Source organism: Molothrus aeneus, chromosome 5 (assembly GCF_037042795.1).
Source record: "Molothrus aeneus isolate 106 chromosome 5, BPBGC_Maene_1.0, whole genome shotgun sequence".
In the NCBI taxonomy this organism is placed as follows: domain Eukaryota; kingdom Metazoa; phylum Chordata; class Aves; order Passeriformes; family Icteridae; genus Molothrus; species Molothrus aeneus.
In genome coordinates this window covers 5,714,900-5,733,453 of record NC_089650.1, presented here as the reverse complement: position 1 = coordinate 5,733,453, position 18,554 = coordinate 5,714,900, and the positions used below count along the sequence as shown (strand labels likewise).

Below are 18,554 nucleotides of genomic sequence, written 5' to 3'. Positions count from 1 at the left end.
GTGGTGAAAGCTGAAGGTGAACTCTTCAGCTGAAAAAAGGAGTCAATGATTTTTTAAATCATTGCCATTTATTATTATATTATTATTCATTATGGAATTTCATATGCTCTTTTGTCCGTACTCGGGGCCATGCATTTCCACACTCATGGGAAATCAAATTGCAAGATACCAAAAGATATTCGCTTTTGCCATGTTTTAACATGTGAACTGTTAACAAATTTTAGCTGCTGTCTATAATTCAATGTCATCAAGTCATCAAGATCTTAAATCTTTAATTATATAAACCATATATATTTTAATTGACGCATTTTTATTAGTCTCTTTATATAAATGAATGCAGTGTTCTTACCTGCTGTTACAGACTATTCTGCCAGTAATTTCTACTGCTTACCCACCTTATCTTACCTTGAATATGTGCCCAAAAACATTGAGAAGAAATGAAGCAGTATTTTTGTGGAAGGTCACAACAAAGGGTGCCCAATAGGCATTTATGCACTTGAGCTCTATATTTTTGTAAAAAATTGAGAAATGGTTCTTCAGATACTTTTTATGGGAACTGGATAACTCTAGTTTGCATTGAATCAAGATTGGACTCAGTGTGCTGGATGTGATACACCCATGCTTATATACACACACACAGTGACTTCAGGAACCCAGCTGTGTATTTCCAGGAGTTTTGGAATACAGAACTGAAAGAGTTTAATAAGAGTTTGTCAGATGATGTCTCCACAAGAGGCTGTCAATCTAGTTATAAGTCATCTACTGAAATAGTCTTCCTTTCTCCCAGCTCTTATAATGTCTTGCCTTCCTTAATCCCTTCATTGGCAGTTTTTTATCTCTTGTTTCTGGACTGTAATTCACCATTCCCTACAACCTTTTTTCTGACTCGTTCCTATTTCTCTTTTCAATTTTCTTTACTTTACTGTTCTAGTCCTATATTACTGAATGCCCTTTTTTTTTGTAATTAAACTACTGCAAGGAACTTGTACCAGAACTAAATGTGACAAGTTTTGTCTTTTTAACCCTGACTTTGGATTATAATGCCGAGTCTTTAACTATTCATTTTCATGTGTTTTATACCAAACTCTATCCAGTGTGCACACAAGCTAGTGTAAGGCCTATACAGTTAAAAGGGGATTTGTGGGTCATGAAATACATTGAACCTGTCTTGAACACTTCACCTCTGGTTTTCTTCCTTGATGATTTTAAAACTAATTTCCTTGAACTGTCAAATCAAGACTGAATTTTCATTCAAAAATTGGAGAGAGCAGTGAAATTGCAGGAAACCAACAAAAGCATGTCTGAAAATTCAAAAAGAGCAGTCCTCTGGAGATAAATATTCCTGTAACAGGGCCAAGATGGTACACAACAGTCATGCTCTCTTTCTGTACCTGTCTTCATACTGTCACTAATTCAGCATGTGCTCTGTGCCTCCCTCAGTATCTACATTTACCTCTATAGGTATGACACATTCCTTTTCCCTTCAGAGCCTCCTGGCTTCTGTAATCACTGATGCAGGATTAAAATGTCTTCATTTTTATGCATGCCATCCTCCTCTGTTAAAGCCTTACAGCTCCTATGGTATAAATCAAAACATGAGGCATATTATTTTGAACCACCTTTTCTGTCAGATTGGGATGGAGCAGTGGGTGACAAAACCTGTAGCATGTATGGGAGGCACCTCTGAAAATGAGAGAGGATATGGGCAAAGTTTGGATATCACTGAAATAAATTGCCTCATTAATTATAGCTGTGGTGCTCTTCATATATAATCAGGATCTGTGGGGACAGGTGGTATTTGCTATTGATCAAGAGATGTGGGTAAAGAAAATAGGAGAAGCTTTCTTTGTCAAGTTCTTCTGAATAGTAAGCCCAAAAATAATACTTCCCTTTAAAACTTTGCTAGTCCATTAGCAACATTTATGGGTTACACAGTAAAGAAAGCGGTGTGAGAAATTGTGAGAAAAGGGAATTACCTAAGTTGTTCTGGAAAGAGAAAAAAATTTTCTATCCTTTCACATTATTGTCTTAATTCTGCACTGCTGTCACCACAGTTGTTTAAAGTTACTTCTCCATTCACAATTCCCAAGCATAAATAATGTCAGCTAAAATAAAATGTAGCTGTCTCTTCTGCTTTCCCATACTCACTCAGATGGTATTTAAGAAGCTTCAGTTGCAAAACACAAACTAATGATATATTTCAATTTACAAAGCAGACTTTTCATTTAAGCCATGGAGCTTTTCTGTTTCTAGCTGCAGAGTTTCCTTTGTGCTTAAAGTATTCCCATGGGGGGTGGGAATCAGTTCTCCAGATTTGCAGAAGCCCATCACAGAATACCCATTTTGCATCTTTGGAATTTTAATGAGTTTTATAAAGTACCTCAAATCCAGTGCATTAAATTCACTCCTGTCCCTTCTAATATGATCTTCTGTAGATAATGCTTTACAAGCCTCAGTGGGAAAAAATTAATCCCCTTGAATGTTAAGAAGTGCTAACATGATTAGGGAGGATACATTTAACCAACACCAATAATATTTAAGCATGATGGCAACGTATCCACTTCTCACCAATGAGATTACCTAGTTTGGTTTGGTTGCTTTGAGTTTTTTATATAAATACTTAAGAATTCATTTTCATACTGCTGTTTTTGGAGCTGTTATTTCCCTCTGCAGCGACTTCTGTTGGCAAAGGTTGGTTTGCTATGTTCATCATAACCAATATACTTGGTAGATCTTTCATCCCTGCTGGGGAGGTTCAGGTACAAAAAGCAGGAGTTTTTTGTGGCTTCTTTTGGTAGATACAATGGGTGTTTGAAGTAGATTTAACCTTCTCGCTCTTCTAGTGCACCCACAGTGACTAATGTACAAGTAGTTGTTGGAAAAGTATCTGCCAGCATCAACACCATGGATCTAAGGGGAATTTGTTGCCACATAAATAATTTTGTAGTCTCAAAGTTTGACTGATAATTGGTGCCTCTTATCCATAATAGTGTCTCAACACTACCATTAAGTTCAGCTGATTACAGCATATGCTGAGTTGGAAAGGACCCACAAGGATCATTGAATCCAGCTCTTATCACTGCACAAGACATTCCCAGGAATCACAGCAGGTGCCTGAGCATTATCCAAGCACTTCTTGAACTCTGTCAGGCTTGGGGCTGTGACCATATCCCTGGGGAAGATTGATTGTAATCAAGCTGTGGGGCCAAGATACTATATCATTCTTTGTTGGCATTTTCTCAAAGATGTTGTGTAGGCTGACTTATTGTAGTAAAATTTTGGTCCATTAGTAATGAAGAATTGAAGCCAGTACTTATGAGTATATGGTGCCTCAAAACCTAATCTAAAATAATATATTAGACTAAGTTGTGGACAGTAAAGTATCTATAGAACTCAGAACCATGTCATTAAATTATTCCTGTGGTGGAAAATGTCCCTTTGAGTCAGTTCTGACCCAATGTCCCCAGATAAGCTGAATTTTGATTCAAAAATTTGGAGAAAGCAGTGAAATTGCAGGAAGCCAACAGAAGCATAACTGAAAATTCAAAAAGAGCAGGCCTCTGCTCTTTTTGCTCTAGTACTCAGACTGTTCCTGGAACTAACATCCTTCAACCAGTTCATGTCCTGTTTGACTTTTCTTACTAAAAATCCAAAGTTACCAGAAGGAAAGAGGAATGTTCAAAGTCTTGACACTCAGAAATAAAAATTCCTTTCATTCATTATAGATAATTGCATTATCCTAGCAATTTCTATTAAATACCATATTTTCTTTCACTTTGTCCTAGAGGTATCATTACATTAATATCCTTGAGCTCTGTAGAATGACTGCTCTGTTTCACATTTCAGATAGCTGCCTATAAGTGTAGGATTTTAGTCCTTTATGAAAGGAAAAGGCATTAAGAACATAATTATATGGTCCACACTTTTATTTATAGTTTAGGTTTTATTTTGCTCTTATCTGTACAAAAAAAAAGAATTTAGTAGAAAAAAATGGAGTAGATAAAGAATGGAGTAGAAACTGGAATTTGCTGAAAGTCCTCACTTCAGTGTGTCAGAGGTGGTGCACTGCACTGGGCTTGAGAGGCAGCAGTGTGAGAAAGAAAAACGAGCCAAAAAAACCAGAGCAACCAGATATGAGAAGTAGGCAGCAGTATTAGGTTTGTTACTAGCTTAAGGACTATCAGCAATGTTTCTTAGCACCTCAAATCCAGCTGTAAATGTGCAGAACCTTGTATGACAGAGAATTTCTTGTTTTCAATAGGTCCTACAGTGATATTTGGAAAAAATATTTTTTCCAACAGAAGATCTATACAATTAAAATTATTTTCTTAACCCTAGGAGTAGGAGGCGTTTTTCCCCCTGGCTCCCTGCCATCAGAGGCTCTTTCCAGCCATGTCCAGCATGTCCTGGCTTCCTCAGGCTGCTGGGGGTCCTGCCAGTTTCTGCTGACCCTTAAGCACCAGTTTGTTTGTTCCCTGCACAGTCCATCTCTCCTCCTCCAGAGGTGTTTCTGGCAGTGTTTCCATTGTGACCTGGGCATCAGCAGCAGTCTGGGAGAGCTGGGCAGGTACATTTCCACCAGAAGCTCTCTCAGAAGTCACCTGCTGTGGGAGCTGGTCTCACCCCACTACCAAGTGCTGCACCTGTGACTGCTTTCCTGTGAGTTACAGAGAAAGGCACTTCTGGAAAATCTTAATGATCATCCAAGAGCCTTTGTTGTGCAGACAGGTTTTCTTCCCTTTCCCTGTGCACCAGCTTCAGCCAAAGCACAGACCTTCTAGGGATTCCTGCTTACTAATCCTCTCCCCAGAAATCAGGAATGCCTTTTCTGCTCAGCTGCCCTAAGCAGAGGAAGGAGAAAGGTGATAATGTCACTTCACTGTAGCAGTCACAACCTGCTGTATCAGCTAAAGAGTCATGGCTTGCTTCCAAGGAGCAACATTTACCTTGCACTTCATTCACATTTCAGCCTCCACAGAGCAATGGTAAGCCTTCTGTACAAAAGGACACCAAACCTCATACCTGTAGCTGTCAAATTTCATTTTAAAACTGCATATTTGATTGTTAAATCCTGAAGATATTCAACACATATTTTGATTTGTTATACAAACAATATTGCGAGTGGGATAAACTTTACTCTAAAGTGCAAATAGTTATTTAATAAACATCCTGTGTACTTCTTTGTTCAGATTCTGCTTGTGTTCTTGTGTCATCTGTGAGGAATTACACAACTTGCTTAGTTTCTGCAAAGAAATTACTCTGCTATGATTTGCATTTAGTCATTCCAAATTACACTGTTACTTCAGAATTTACCCTTGTCTTCCTTCTCTGACTGCTCTTCTATTAGCTTCTTATCTTCCCCCACTTGATTTATGTCATTTATTTTTAATTTGTAATCTTATGGGAATGCATAATGTATTTTAAAGTTAAACAGTCCACTTCTGGTCTCTGTTAGAAATTAGAAGTAATAATTGCAACAATTTATATCCTTCTTCATGTGCAAATCTATTTCCTGAGTCTGGTTGAGAAAGCAATGGTTATGGGAATTCTCTAAAATTGTTATATTTTGAAGTATTTTAAACTTTTGTATTTAATGGTTTGGGTGAGGATGAGAACAGTGTCATAGTTCTTAAATACTGGTTAAAATCACAAGTGTTATCTGTAAGTTAGCCATAATGCCATGACATCACTCATTTTTATTTGTCCGTGAAATTGCTAATATTAATTACAAAACATGCTATCAATCAGGAACATTAATAACTCCTAACTTGAAATGAGATATAAAAGGAAAAACACTGATTTCAGGACATCATCCAGCATTTTGTGTGTGTGTGGTGTGTCAGAAAATGAGAGTGGTCTCATTAGAAGCAGTCCCTACAAGCAGAAGGTGCAACCCCAAGCTGTTCCCTTGTTTTCTCAAGGCCAGCTCACCTCTCCTCTTGTTTTTCTCTTAGCAGTAAATTCTGTTACTCTGGGCCTTGCTCAGACAGCCTGGTCCTTGTGACAGCTTTGTGCAGCATCTCCTGATGCTGAGCTCCTGCTGTGGATTCTGCTTGGCTTTATATCTCTTTTCAAGTTAGGAATAGTTAATCATGGATAGTATATATTTTAATTAAAATTAGTAATTCCATGTACAAATAAAAATGGGCAATGTGCATTGTAAATATTTTTTAAAAAGACAAGACTGTTTCATTTGAAATCTTACTTTAATTTTTAAATGCATATGTTTTAAGTATTTTGAAAGAGCTAACATAAACTCCAAATTTCCAGATAGAGCAAAAATATTTAAGGGTTTACATTAAAAATTTTTCTTGTTTTGTTTTTGAAATTTGTCAGACTGGATTTCCATACTCATGGCCCTTTCTTTTGGCTCCTTTATAGGTACATGGTTAAGAAATAAAGGTTTATATGTAATTAGCTCTCACTGCATCAAATACATGTATTTTCACTGGTTTGTCTGGATAGATGCAAAAGCTCTTGACCATTGACCCGAGCTCCAGTGAAGTTTAACAGAAGACAAAACAAAGGTTTCGATTAAATCAGTGTAATCTCTTATTGGTGCTTACTTGTGTTACTTTAAGCTCTAAATGTCTTTTTCAGAGTAACCATATCCTGATACAGAAACACTTGAACTTTGGAAAAACATAATTTTATATCCCAGTATTGTATCCTTATAGAAGTTCTCCACTAACTTTCTTCTTGTGCTGCTCTACAAGCTCTTCATATTCTGTATTCAGGTTTACTGTCCATAGTCCAAGATGAGATACCAGCTTATCTGTGTTTGCCCTTTTTCATCAGTGTTTCTGTGGGATTGTTAATGAGGCAAAAATCACACTGGGGAGTATAAATAAGTTTTAAAGAATCTCCGTTTAATTATGCGTTTTTTGCATTATGGGAAAAGCAGAGGCCATGAAGGTTCTGCAGAGCAGCAGCACAGTTCACCCAGTTTGCATATATAACCATAGCATCCTATTTCTTAACCATGCAGTTATCTTCTTATGAATCATTCATGTGACTCTGAATGTCTACTAATCTTTAAATAAGTTCTGATATATCTTGGAACAGAGAAGCTAAATTAATGGTGAATTGTTAGGGATTTTTTTAACTATAAATGGAAAATTATTCCTATCATGACTTGCTCTAAACACAGGAAGGAAGGCAGCAGTGCTGAAAAGTGTCTGAATCTATTGCAGATTATCTGCAAGCTTTCTCTCCCCTGAGATGTTGAAGGCCATTTCTGTTGTTCTGTCCAAAGATAAATACTATTAAGCACTTCTGGGGTCCTTGCTGTCCTTTCCTTTCTGAACTGTCTATTCTTACTTGTCATCAACTAGACAAAAAACATATCTGGCTTTGCCTTCTCATTTTTGGTCATTTCTTTGGGGCAAGTATGTGAATCTCCCCATATCCTCAACTGGAAATGCCAACAAAAAAGGATTGTTCACATTTCTTTATTTCCATAGAAAAAATGGCAGGGGGAGGATAACACCATGTCAGCTTGCAGTCACAAGAAAAAAAATCTAGGAAACCAGGAGCAGATATTAATACTTTCAGAGAAGCTTCCCTAAAATTTGGACTTTGAAACATGCAGGTGAATCCAGTTATGGCACTGGGAACTGGATGTTCCCCTGGGTGGATGGAGGGCTGGCGTGTGCTGCTCCCACTGCTGCCGAGAGCAGTGACGTCAATGGAGATGATATCCCTGCTCTAGAAATGCTCAAACCAGCCATAGAGTCAATTAAGATGTCTTTGTTGAAGCAGGAATCACAGTATTAAATCTTGCTGTTCTGAAGCTAGCAGACTCAACTCAAGGCTATCATTGCTATTTTTCCAAAGACATTTCATCACAGACATCTGCCAGCCAGCTGTGTAGACTTTCTGTCTGTGCTAATTTGTAAAGTATTGTTGCTGGCCTTCAGCATTCAGAGCCATCTCCTTTTGGGCTCTTCGTGGTCAAAAACTCTCTTCTTGGAAATATTTTCTTCCTGTGGTTAAGTTGGTTGCTTTTGTTTGGTTGCATTTGATTTATTAGCTTTGGCATCAGCTTCTTTTGTTGGGCTTATCTTGATTTTATAAGGCATCTTATAAATACATAAATGTTGACTAGTAGAACAAGGAACTGAGACTTCACTGATGTTGCAGTATTGCCCCACTGAAGACAACATCCTGGAGGATTCTCCTTTGTCCACCAACCCTCTTTCAGTTTTGAAGTTCAATCTCTTGCAGGTGCTTTAATATTTCATTAATTTAATTGCTTTGTCCTTCACCTGGAGGATTTGGCTGAAAGGCCAGGAAGAGGGGTGCTGGCTGGGCAGGTGGTGGTGGTGGTGCAGGACCTCTGCTTTCCCTGCTAACACTGCCCTCTCCTGGTTCTCCTGCTGTGGACTGAGAGCTCAGGACCCTTGCAGGTGCCAGCTAAGGAGAATGATAATGCTGGCTCTTTCTCCTGTTGCTTGCTCTCTCCCAGCTCCATGGGCTCCCATCTTTCTGATGGATGGCACCATGCAATCTTTGTGCTGGCCCAAGAAGCACAAGGCAGCCCTGTCTCAGAGTTGTAGGCTCAGAGCATTCCCAGGAATGCACCAGGGGTGGGGTGGTTGCTGTACCTGGGCCCACCTGGGATCTCACCAGGCTTGCAACCCCCAGCCTCAGAAGCAGTCCCTGAATCCCTGAATCCTGGCTTTTAATATCCAGCACCACTCCTGGCTGCTTGTTCTGCCTCTCTCAGTCCTGTTTGCTGACTGGACCTTTCCATCCATGGTAAGTTCCTGACTAATGCCTCTGCCAGGCTGCTGGAACCAGGCTGATCAGCCATCCACAGCCTGCCATTCCTGAGCCATTATGGGTTACTGCTGAGCCCCCCCTTTCTCCCCCAGAGCCCTGCCTGAGCCCAGAGCGCTCCCTTCCCTCTCTTTTCCCCATTCCCAGCTCATGTCACTCCACAGAGCAGGATCAGGTTGCCTTTGCATTGTGATTCTTGGCAGGAGCCCCTCTCGGGTTCCTATGGCTGTTGTGTGAGTGCAGCAGCCAGTAGGAACAAAGCACATAAGGACACATTAAACCAACATTCAGCATGCAAAGCCCCAATAATTTACTATATGCTACCCTGCCTAGGAAAGGGAACAGTGTAGCACATTTGCCCTTTTAATTTCCTTTCTCACACTTTTGTCTACAGAAGCCTGCACCATAACTTTCTTGAAAAGCATTTTTATTTATTCCATAGTCATTCTTAGGCTGTTTGTTTTAAAGCAGTGTTTCTTGCAGAAACAATCTGCTGTGCTTTGCTTGATACCATCACTAAACAGAGACATGCTGTTGTATCTGATTAGAATTTTAATTGTAGAAATCTAACCTTTGCCACTGCATCATGCTCTTAAAGTGGTAAAATGATCCCTGCTATGCTGCTGCCTAATAATTCTCTTTTTTTAAAACCTGCATTGAGCAGTGTTACACAAGTGCCAAACTCAGATCAACAAATTTGTATACTGATGAACAGTTATCCCTTCAGGCATGAAAAATGCCAGTTTGACATTCTTTCCATGTCTTGTATTAACATAGTAGAGTTCCAATAAAAATACTAATCACTTTGAAATAAGAAATGTTACAGAACTGTCAGATATTAATTTTTTTTAAACCACACAATTTAAAAGAAGGTTCAAATAAGATAAGATGGTTGCTCACAGCAGCTCAGAGTGACAAAGAATTTTGGCTTCAGAAGCTGGAAATAAGCTTCAGAATCCATCTTAAGTGGATGTACCTGCTACATATATGGTTGTCTTATATTCATAGGGAATATACTTCATTAGAAGAAAATCCTATCACTAAAAAATTGAAAGAGCTTTTTTGGTATATAGCACAGGGCAGGGCTGTCTGCTTGAGAGCTTATCCAGCCTATCTATCCATATCATCTGACCTAGTAAGGGATGCTGCTTCTCCTTGTTCTCTGAGGTCCTTAGACCACTGTGAGTACAGTAATCCCTATAATGCTTGCACAAATTACAGCCTTCCTTGGGATTTTGCACAGTTCACAGGCCAGCATGGACTTTATCAATTGCTGGGCAGCCAAGCAGGTTACTGAAGGCAGATGTTTCCTGCTCTTTATTAAGACTCTGTGGGCCCCTAAATCTGGCAATGGCATTAGGCTCAAAGCTAAAAGCTGTGTTTGCATATGTTGTGTGACATGGTTTGGGACACCACTTGTTGGAGAAACTGTTTATAAACTGTAGACAGAGTGAATAATATAAAGTTTGAAATTCTGTGTCCTGTTCTGAGCCAATTATAGGGATCTGAAGAACGAATGACCCAACAGGAAATGCAGAGTTAGTAAACAAAAATCGTGTATGTTCCACTGCAATTGTGCGTAGTCATCTTCTGAGTTAGGAAAGAGAGTTTCTGAAAATTAGTAATTCCTTGGGAAAAACAGAATTCTGGTTAACTTTGGGTGCATTTTGTATAATTATGTGACGTTCCTATTGATTTCAGATCAGGAATACTTCTCAAGTAATGACCTGTGAAACATCCCATTGTTCATGAATAAAAGTCAAGCTATTTAAAGCAATACACTGGCAAGCTGTCGTATTGCTCCTGCAATATGGTTGCCTTCAGAAAAACATTCTACAGAGGAAGTTTTTCTTACATTTATCATAGAACCATGTATTTAGGAGTAGTTAAGTCATGTGGACACGGTATTTACTGGGAAGGTGACAAGCCTGGTCCTGTAGAATGAAAAAGTGATATAAATGTATTCAGGTATAGTTAAGTCATGTGGACATGGTCTCTACTGGGAAGGTGACAAGCCTGGTCCTGTAGAATGAAAAAGTGAAATAAAGAGGATGGAGAGCATTCGGTTCCAGGTGACAGGGCCACCAAGGGAAGATGCAGGTGCCGGAAGTGTCCAGCATGTGTCACCTTATTGTATTTGTGTTTCCCCCAGACGAAGGAAGGAATGATCAATCTGACTCCATGTTCTCAGAAGGCTCATTTATTATTTTATGATACTGTATTAAAGAATACTAAACTAAACTATACTAAAGAATACAGAAAGGATACTTACAGAAGGCTAAAAAGATAATAATGAAAACTCGTGACTCTCTCTCTGGAGTCCTGACACAGTTTGGCCCTGATTGGCCAAAGAGTGAAAACAACTCACACCAAAAACCAATGAAACAATCCCCTGTTGGTAAACAATCTCCGAACACATTTTAAAGGAGCAAAACAGAGGAGAAGCAAATGAGATAATTATTGTTTTCCTTTTTCTCTGAGGCTTCTCAGCTTCCCAGGAGAAAAATCCTGGGCGAAGGGATTTTTCAGAACATGTGAATGCCACATCACCTCTGTTAGTTCCCTTCCCAAAGTGGTGGTGTGGCAGGGCTGTCACACAGTGAGCACATTTCAGAGCAGGGGCTGACCATGTTTCTGTGTGTCCTTGCAGCTGCACAAGGAGCTGGAGAAGGGGGAGAGGGAGAGCGTGGAGCTGCAGGAGTTTGCCAACGCCATCCTGCAGCAGATCGCGGATCACTGCCCCGACATCCTGGAGCAGGTCGTCAACGCCCTCGAGGAGTCCTCGTGACCTCGGCCACCAGCCCACGGAGCAGCACACCAGTGGCCAAGGCCAGGCAGCCCACGGAGCCATGGGAGTGGAGAGCAGTGTGAAAGAACATGGAACAGAAACTTCTGGTGCACCTTTGACAAAGAAAACAAAGGCAAAAAAAAAAAAAAGCCCCTTCTAAGAACTACATGCTCTCTAGGTTCTTCCAGTCTATGATTAATCAGCTGTTTTTGTATTCATCTTCTCACTGCCTTTCTACTTTAGAATCCAATTCCCCATTGACTTTGTTGGTGGTGACTTTTGGATACAGCTAAGCAGAGCTCTTCCAAGTCTACTGAGCAAAGAAGAGGGGATCCACTGAACACAAGCAGCTCTAGTTCTCCATGAGGTTGCAGAAGAGTAGCCCTCACCTTTCATTAATATATTGCTTTTTCCTTCTTGTCTTCTTTCCTCCTTCCTGTTTTTTATTTTCATGAAAGCTGAAAGCCTGAATTTCATAGTGCTAAAACCAAACCTGAGTGTGCTCTGATCATGGCTTGTGGCTGGCCAGCATCAGCTAGCTCAGGTCTTGCTGCCTGTCTCAATGCTTCTTATGTTCTTCAATAACAGAGTGAGGAAAGGAAAGTTTCCCTCCTTGCTCCTGTTAGTCATTTCATCTAGCAGCTGGGAGAAAAGGTAGGCATACTGGTACTTTCTGTTTACTTAACTTGGAATTTTATTGTTCACTGGCCTGACTCTGAATTGCTAGGTGGGCCATTTTTTGAGGTAACTGTTTTCATATTTTGATTTTTGGGGGGTTTTAGATGAGGTTTCTCATCATAAGTCTGTGTCTCCTATGTTCTTACTTTATAGAGAGCTCTCTCCCTTTGAGCAGGTGTGGTCAACAGGTCAGTTCCCAGCTTTAACTTGTACAGTTTGTCCAGTTTTTCAGGCTATGACTTTGTGAACACTGACTGTCGTCAGAATAGTCTTAAGCATTCTGTAAATGAGAAATTTGCATCACTTAGCTTAAAAGTATAATTTTAAAACTAAGTTAGGTAAACCAGTAGCATATTTCTTACTATAATTATAATTTAATTTATTTTGGTTTAGCTTACATTGAGGGGGAATGAGTTTGAGTTCAGAGCAATAACCCTTACGAAGCGGAGCATCTCTGCTGGAGTTGGCACCCAGCTGAGTAGATAGGTGTAAAATCACAGCTTTACTTAAACCAGTGCAATTCTTCTGTGTATATGAGAGGCCTTAGTTTTATTCCCATCCACCTTTGACACTCGTTACAGCTCCTGCTGATAGGTAACATGACCTGAAATCCCAGATCAGTTTGTCTGCAGTTTGGTAGCAATGTCAGAAATCCTATTTTATGAGTAGGACTTGGGTGTTCATTCTTGGACTATGCATTAATGGGGAGACAGGTTTTTTCCTGGCTGCCAGTGGTTATGTGTGTCTGGGGGCATCTGGAGGACAGAGCCCTGTAACATGTCCCCATGTGCTCCTTAAAGGAGCTGCTCCCTTTGGCTGGCTCATGTTACCTCAGAGAGCAAGGGGAAAGCAAAAGGAGACCAAATAACACAGCAGTGGAAGATATCTTGGTTTTCTAGTCAATAGCTAATTATAGATCTTCTCACTAAACCTCCCATTCAGAGCCTGCAGTTTAATTCCATATAGCTTACTACATTGTGAGCTTAATCACTAAGCTGTTATGCTAAGGAAAATGTTCCAGGCCTTTTCAAGAAAGCTGCATTTCTTACATCTCTCAGATCCACAGCACAGCTCGCCTGTATGTCTTTCACACCTTGTTTTTATCTTTAGAAGTGATCAGTTGCTTCCATCACAAAGGAGACCAGCAAAAGTTTGAATAAGGGAAGATGTACCTTGTCGTTTTTTCCCAAACAAGCAGTGAAAATTGGGCAAAACTGCAGCCTTATGTACCTGTAGACTCTATTTAAAATAAATCACATCCCCATTGATTCTACTGTAATAATTCAGCAGAAGGAGCCGCATTCATAGCCAGGGTGTCTAGGAAGAAGTAAGTCTCAAAAGAAGAGGCAAATCACTCCTTTTCCAATTCTTCTGGAATTACCAGTGCTTTGCAAATCAGGAGAGCTAACTTTAGTTCTTCCTGTAATAGCAGCCTGTGTCTGAAGCTTTTTTTGGTGTGGTGTGTGAGGGGAGCAATGGGAACCTGGATGTGTGGAAGGGGGGAATGCCGGAAGGGCAGCAGACAGTGACTGTACCACTGCTGGGCCCTGCCTCATCCCAGAGCCACCCCTTTGGTCCCATTCTTTGAGTCAGCACCATTCGATAGGAGCTGTTGTTTTGAAATCTTTCCTCTTGCATTTTCCTCATCACCCCTAATTACTCAAGGAATTTAATGCCGCCTGTAAAAGCATCAGAGCCATCAGCCCGGCATCATCGGCCACCGCCGCCCCTCCTGACTCTCTCATTAACTTATATGGTCAAATCTCCAGCTGCCCTGGTTCCCTGCTGTAAAACAATCCTTCCTCTGTGAGAAGCTGTGGAATTTCCCTTATTGATGGTTCAAATGGCTCCTGCTTGTAAACCTCTTACTGAGATGTTCCTTGATAGCGTTTCTGCTGGAGGCAGGGGCAGGGGGAGGGGATGGAGTGAGGGGTGATCACTTCAGGCTGTTATTTCAATTCCCTGGCTTTACCGCATTGCCCACACATCGCAGGGAAGTGCTGCTGCTTCTTCAGCATCTCTAACTCAGCTTGTGGCTGCATTTCTATGGCCCCAAGTGCCCCAGCCAAAGGCCTGGTGCTGTGAGGGCAGCGTGTGCAGGATCTGTGCATCAGCAGCCAGGGGAAGCTCGCTGTTTACACATCTCCTGGGCTCTTCCCAGGGAGGATTTGTCAAGCCTGGCTGGTTTTCACGCTGGCCATTTGGTCCTTTATCTGCCAGCCACACACCTGCTGTTCCTTCCATCCAAATTGTTGGGCCCTGGTGATTTTTCTCGTTAACCACTGTTATCTCCTAGGTCTTGTAGGCTTCCCATCTTAAAGATTGATCTTAGACCTCTGTGAAGTGCACTCAGGGAGGGAGCAGATCTCATTTAGGAACAGTCTTGATCCGACTTGATCTCCATTGAACTATTTCAGGTAACCTCTGATCCTGTGTCAACAGAGATCCTGTGAATAGCTTGAGGAACTTTGGGGTTTGGGAGGTACTGCTGGCCACAATTTAATGCTGAATGTGACCACTGAAAGCTTTTTATTTTCACTCATATGGAGTGCCACACCATTGGCCTTAAGGCAACAAAGGGATTTTATTCTCATAACCCATCATGGAATTGCATATGAGGCACATGGGAGAAGGGCCACATGTGGCATACCCTGCAATGCTCATCCAGTTGCCTAACCCACCACTGCTCTTCTAAGATCTTATTCCCAAGTGTCAGCAGCCAGGCAGATGCAGACAGTTTCCTACCACAGTGGTCCTGCAGTGCAGCAGCTCCAGGAAATCAGGGCCCCTTCCCAGGGACCCTGGGGAAATTTGCTTTTTCTTCTCCTGTTGAATGAAGTTTCATTTGCTACAGGAGCTGTGAAAGTTTTAACTGCTTTAATATTACTTTTTTTTCTTCTGAGCTGTCATTTGCAGAGAAACTGAGAGATGTAAGGACTCAGGAGCTGTTTGTAGAAAATTAAGTAGATCATTTTGGCAGGGCTTGGGCTAAAAAATAACTGAAGCCTCTGAAGCCCACGTACCCTGTAAAAGCTGACACTGCAACCACACTTGTTCATGATATCCTCAAGCCCAAGTCCATACTTTCCTCTGAATCCAACCTCATGTAAAACACTACAAGGACATAACACTAGAATTGCAGGGTGAGGACATGAGCACTGTTTGCCGCTGGAAGAAGAATTACCTGGCATGCTCCCCGACGAAGCTCTAGGCTTCTCTAAGTATTCTCTCTCGTGTTGACTGCCTTTAACCAGCTTTCACTCCAGAAAATGCCAAACCCTCTTTGGAATATCCAGTTTTTGCCAAGTCCTGGGGACGGAAGGTGAAGGTCCAACGCGATGCGCGGAACCACGCGCGCCGTTTCTCGTAGCATGGCTGGAAAATGCCTTCTCTGGAAAACTTCCTGGTACTTCAGGGCTCTGAAATTTGCACAAGGGAGCATAAATGTCATAAATCTTGTAGAGATAACCCTGGTTGTTGAACCAAAGGGGCACCTCTTTTCGTTTGCCCTGTAATTCCCATCCGTTCTGCTGCTAGTGCTCAATTTGTTGGGAAATTTTTACATCTGATGAGGGGTGACAGGGTTGAGTCCCCACTCCTGTACTAATTGCCAATTGCTGCCACTTCAGGGGTCTTTACAAAGGATGTGGAGTCATGCACTGATACCATTTTAAAGCAAAAATGTCGTTACATACAAAAATGTGTATATCCTTGAAATTATTCCAGTGAAATGCTAAAGGGAAAGAGTACAACCAAGGCATCTGATACTGAAAGGAAGCTTCTCCTCAGCTCAACATCCCCACTGGAAGAGGGACCTGAAGAGGCCGTGGAAGGCTCTGGAAAACCAACACTGCCCCAGCAGAGCCGTGGTAGGAGGGCCGGGCACAGGGCATCGGGGGCGTCGTGCCTGGCAAGGGCAGCTCTGCTGACCCCTCTCATCTGCGTGGTGAGGAAGAGGAGTGTCAGGGGGTTTTTTAAAGCAAAACGATGTTTTTAATTGTTTTTTCCACATAAATGGAAGGAACCTTACGCAACAGCAGATCCTTCTGAACAAAATGGCTGTATCCGCTGACTATTTTTAAAACGAAGAAAAAAAAAAGAGAAAAACTGTTTCAAAACTTTTTAGTGTCAAAAGCATAAACTCAGAAATCCTGACTTTTTCCAGTGTGTGTGGTGAGTGCTGTAACCCTGTCATCAGTATCTCCCCTGACTTTTTCAGGGGTGTTTTTTTCCTGTTTTGTTTTCTGCTTGTCGATATTGTCTGTGTGGTCCTAAGGCTGGGGCAGTTACCAACAATGTGTGTCTATTGTCGGTTTGAAACAAAAGATAGTAGTAGAACTGAAAAAGATGTGTTTTTAAAAATATATAAAAATAAATTTCATTAAAAGGAATTCAAGTAAAGAAGCAACAAAGCCATGACTCCTCCTCTCGGGATTGTACGAAAAGGATATGTGGGCTTATAATTATAACCAGTTGCCTTTCACAGGCTTTTGAGGTCCAAGGCAGCTTGGCCTCTTAGGAAATGTTACAAACCCTGTATAAGTTCCTGCTTTCCCAGGTTTATACTGTACGTGTGTAAGACAGAAATGGGCAGAATGAAACAGTATTTTGGAAGTCAATCTTTTCTGGTAACAGTTATCAACACCAGGTGTCCCCTAAGATGGGAACCACTGATGTGAATGGGCCAAATGCTTTGGCCAAATTTTCTGTTTTCTCCATCCCACCCCTTGATGCCAGGGACATGAGAAAGTGCAGATCAGGTAGTGCAGGTAGTTGTGTGTAGGTTCATTATCAAAGTTGTATTTCCTTGCCTCTGGTGTTGGTCACGTACCCAAGCAGGTTACGGGGCAGGAAAGGACCAGCAGCCACTTTCTGCTCTGGTTGCATCACAGACTTGCATTGCTTGAAAGGAACAACATGAGACTAAACTGGTGTGTAAGGTTAACAGAAAAAACCCTGACAAATCACTTTACCTATGAACACAGGTAAAGAATTTCATTAAGTGAATGTATTTTTATTATCAAACTTAACCATATGCTGTTTGTCCCCATTTTGCAAGCTTAGTTCCGATCTTGAAAATCAAGTCAGTGTTTTTTGCTGTTAAGTAGGTATTTCCCATTAGGCTCTTGGTGCTTTGGTAAGGCTTTTTGTTCAAAACACTGGTTTCTTTCACTTGGAAACTGGCAAAAAATGGATCTATGGGTCATGTATACTCTTATTTGTTATAAAATGTGCTTATCTTAAAAACCAAATTTGAAGCTAAATTTTAAAAGTAGACATTGTTCCTTATTTCTGCCCCATCTTCCCAGCTCTCTGTGGACAAGGCCAAGTCCTCCTTCCCTCCCTGCCCAGGGGTGGCTGCATTTGGCCCCTCACTACACACTCATTACAGTATAACTGGGGAGGCTTTAGTGTAAGATGCCTTTATTTGTCCAGATGCTGGAGGAGGACGAATCCAATGGGACCACAAACAGGGGAGTAACTTCTGTGCTAGCCCAACATGCTGCTCCAAGCCCACTAGAACAGTATATTGCCGTTTCCTTCCGAGGCAGCGAATGAGGAGAGCTGCACACCAAGGTCACAAATCATCTGTGGAGTCGAATTCTGTGGGATGCCCCATCCACTCCACAGACGCAGATCCCTCATTTGCCTTGGGAGAGACGTGTTGCACTTTAGTGGAGGGGGAGGCAGGCTTTAGGGATGGGATCTAGTGTGCTTGAATTCCTTTTGGAAGTGACAGCAGCGGGAGACATTGGTGTCCGTGATGCAAAGCGCGCACGCTGCCTTCAACTCGTATGTGTTTTATTGCTGGAGTCATGTTACTGACAGGATAATGAAATTGCAAAGAAAATGTGTTATATTCAACTTTGCCTTGATAATATAAACACTTTGTTCATTTTTTTTTCTTCTTTTTTTATTCACAGACTAAGTTCATCAGGAAATTATAAAATTATTTAAAAATTCCGGGCCCTGTCTTTATTTCAGTGTGTGTTGCTTGGTGTCCTCTCCTGAGTGCCCAGGATGGGAGGGCAGGTAGGCTGCAGGGCTGTTCCCTGACAGCAGGCTTGAGGTCCCAGTTGTTGCCCACCTGCAGCAGTGGGACAAACCTGCTGGGGTTTGGCTGCACAACGTGCCTGGGAATGCTCATGGACACAGCTGGGGCTGCCTACAAGGTGAAGGTGGGCAACTGGCAATCCCAGGGGTGTCCCAGATAACCTCACAGGTCAGGTGAGTGGAGATAAAATAGCTGCTGTTACAGTCAGCTGTCCCCTTTGTCTCTCCTGCCTGTTTCCCAAGTCAGTGACTT

At 41.5% G+C, this 18,554-nt stretch overlaps 1 protein-coding gene across 2 annotated transcripts in view; it reads left to right on the top strand.

The window, feature by feature from the left end:
* Positions 1-18,211, top strand: part of ERC1 (ELKS/RAB6-interacting/CAST family member 1) — a 267,709-nt gene extending 249,498 nt beyond the window's left edge. For both annotated transcript variants that reach the window (XM_066549637.1, XM_066549639.1), the window contains one exon: positions 11,432-18,211. In XM_066549637.1, coding sequence (XP_066405734.1) covers positions 11,432-11,569 — 138 coding nt within the window. In that variant the 3' untranslated portion in view covers positions 11,570-18,211. The remainder of the gene's footprint in view (positions 1-11,431) is intronic.
* Positions 18,212-18,554: the final 343 nt, after the last annotated feature.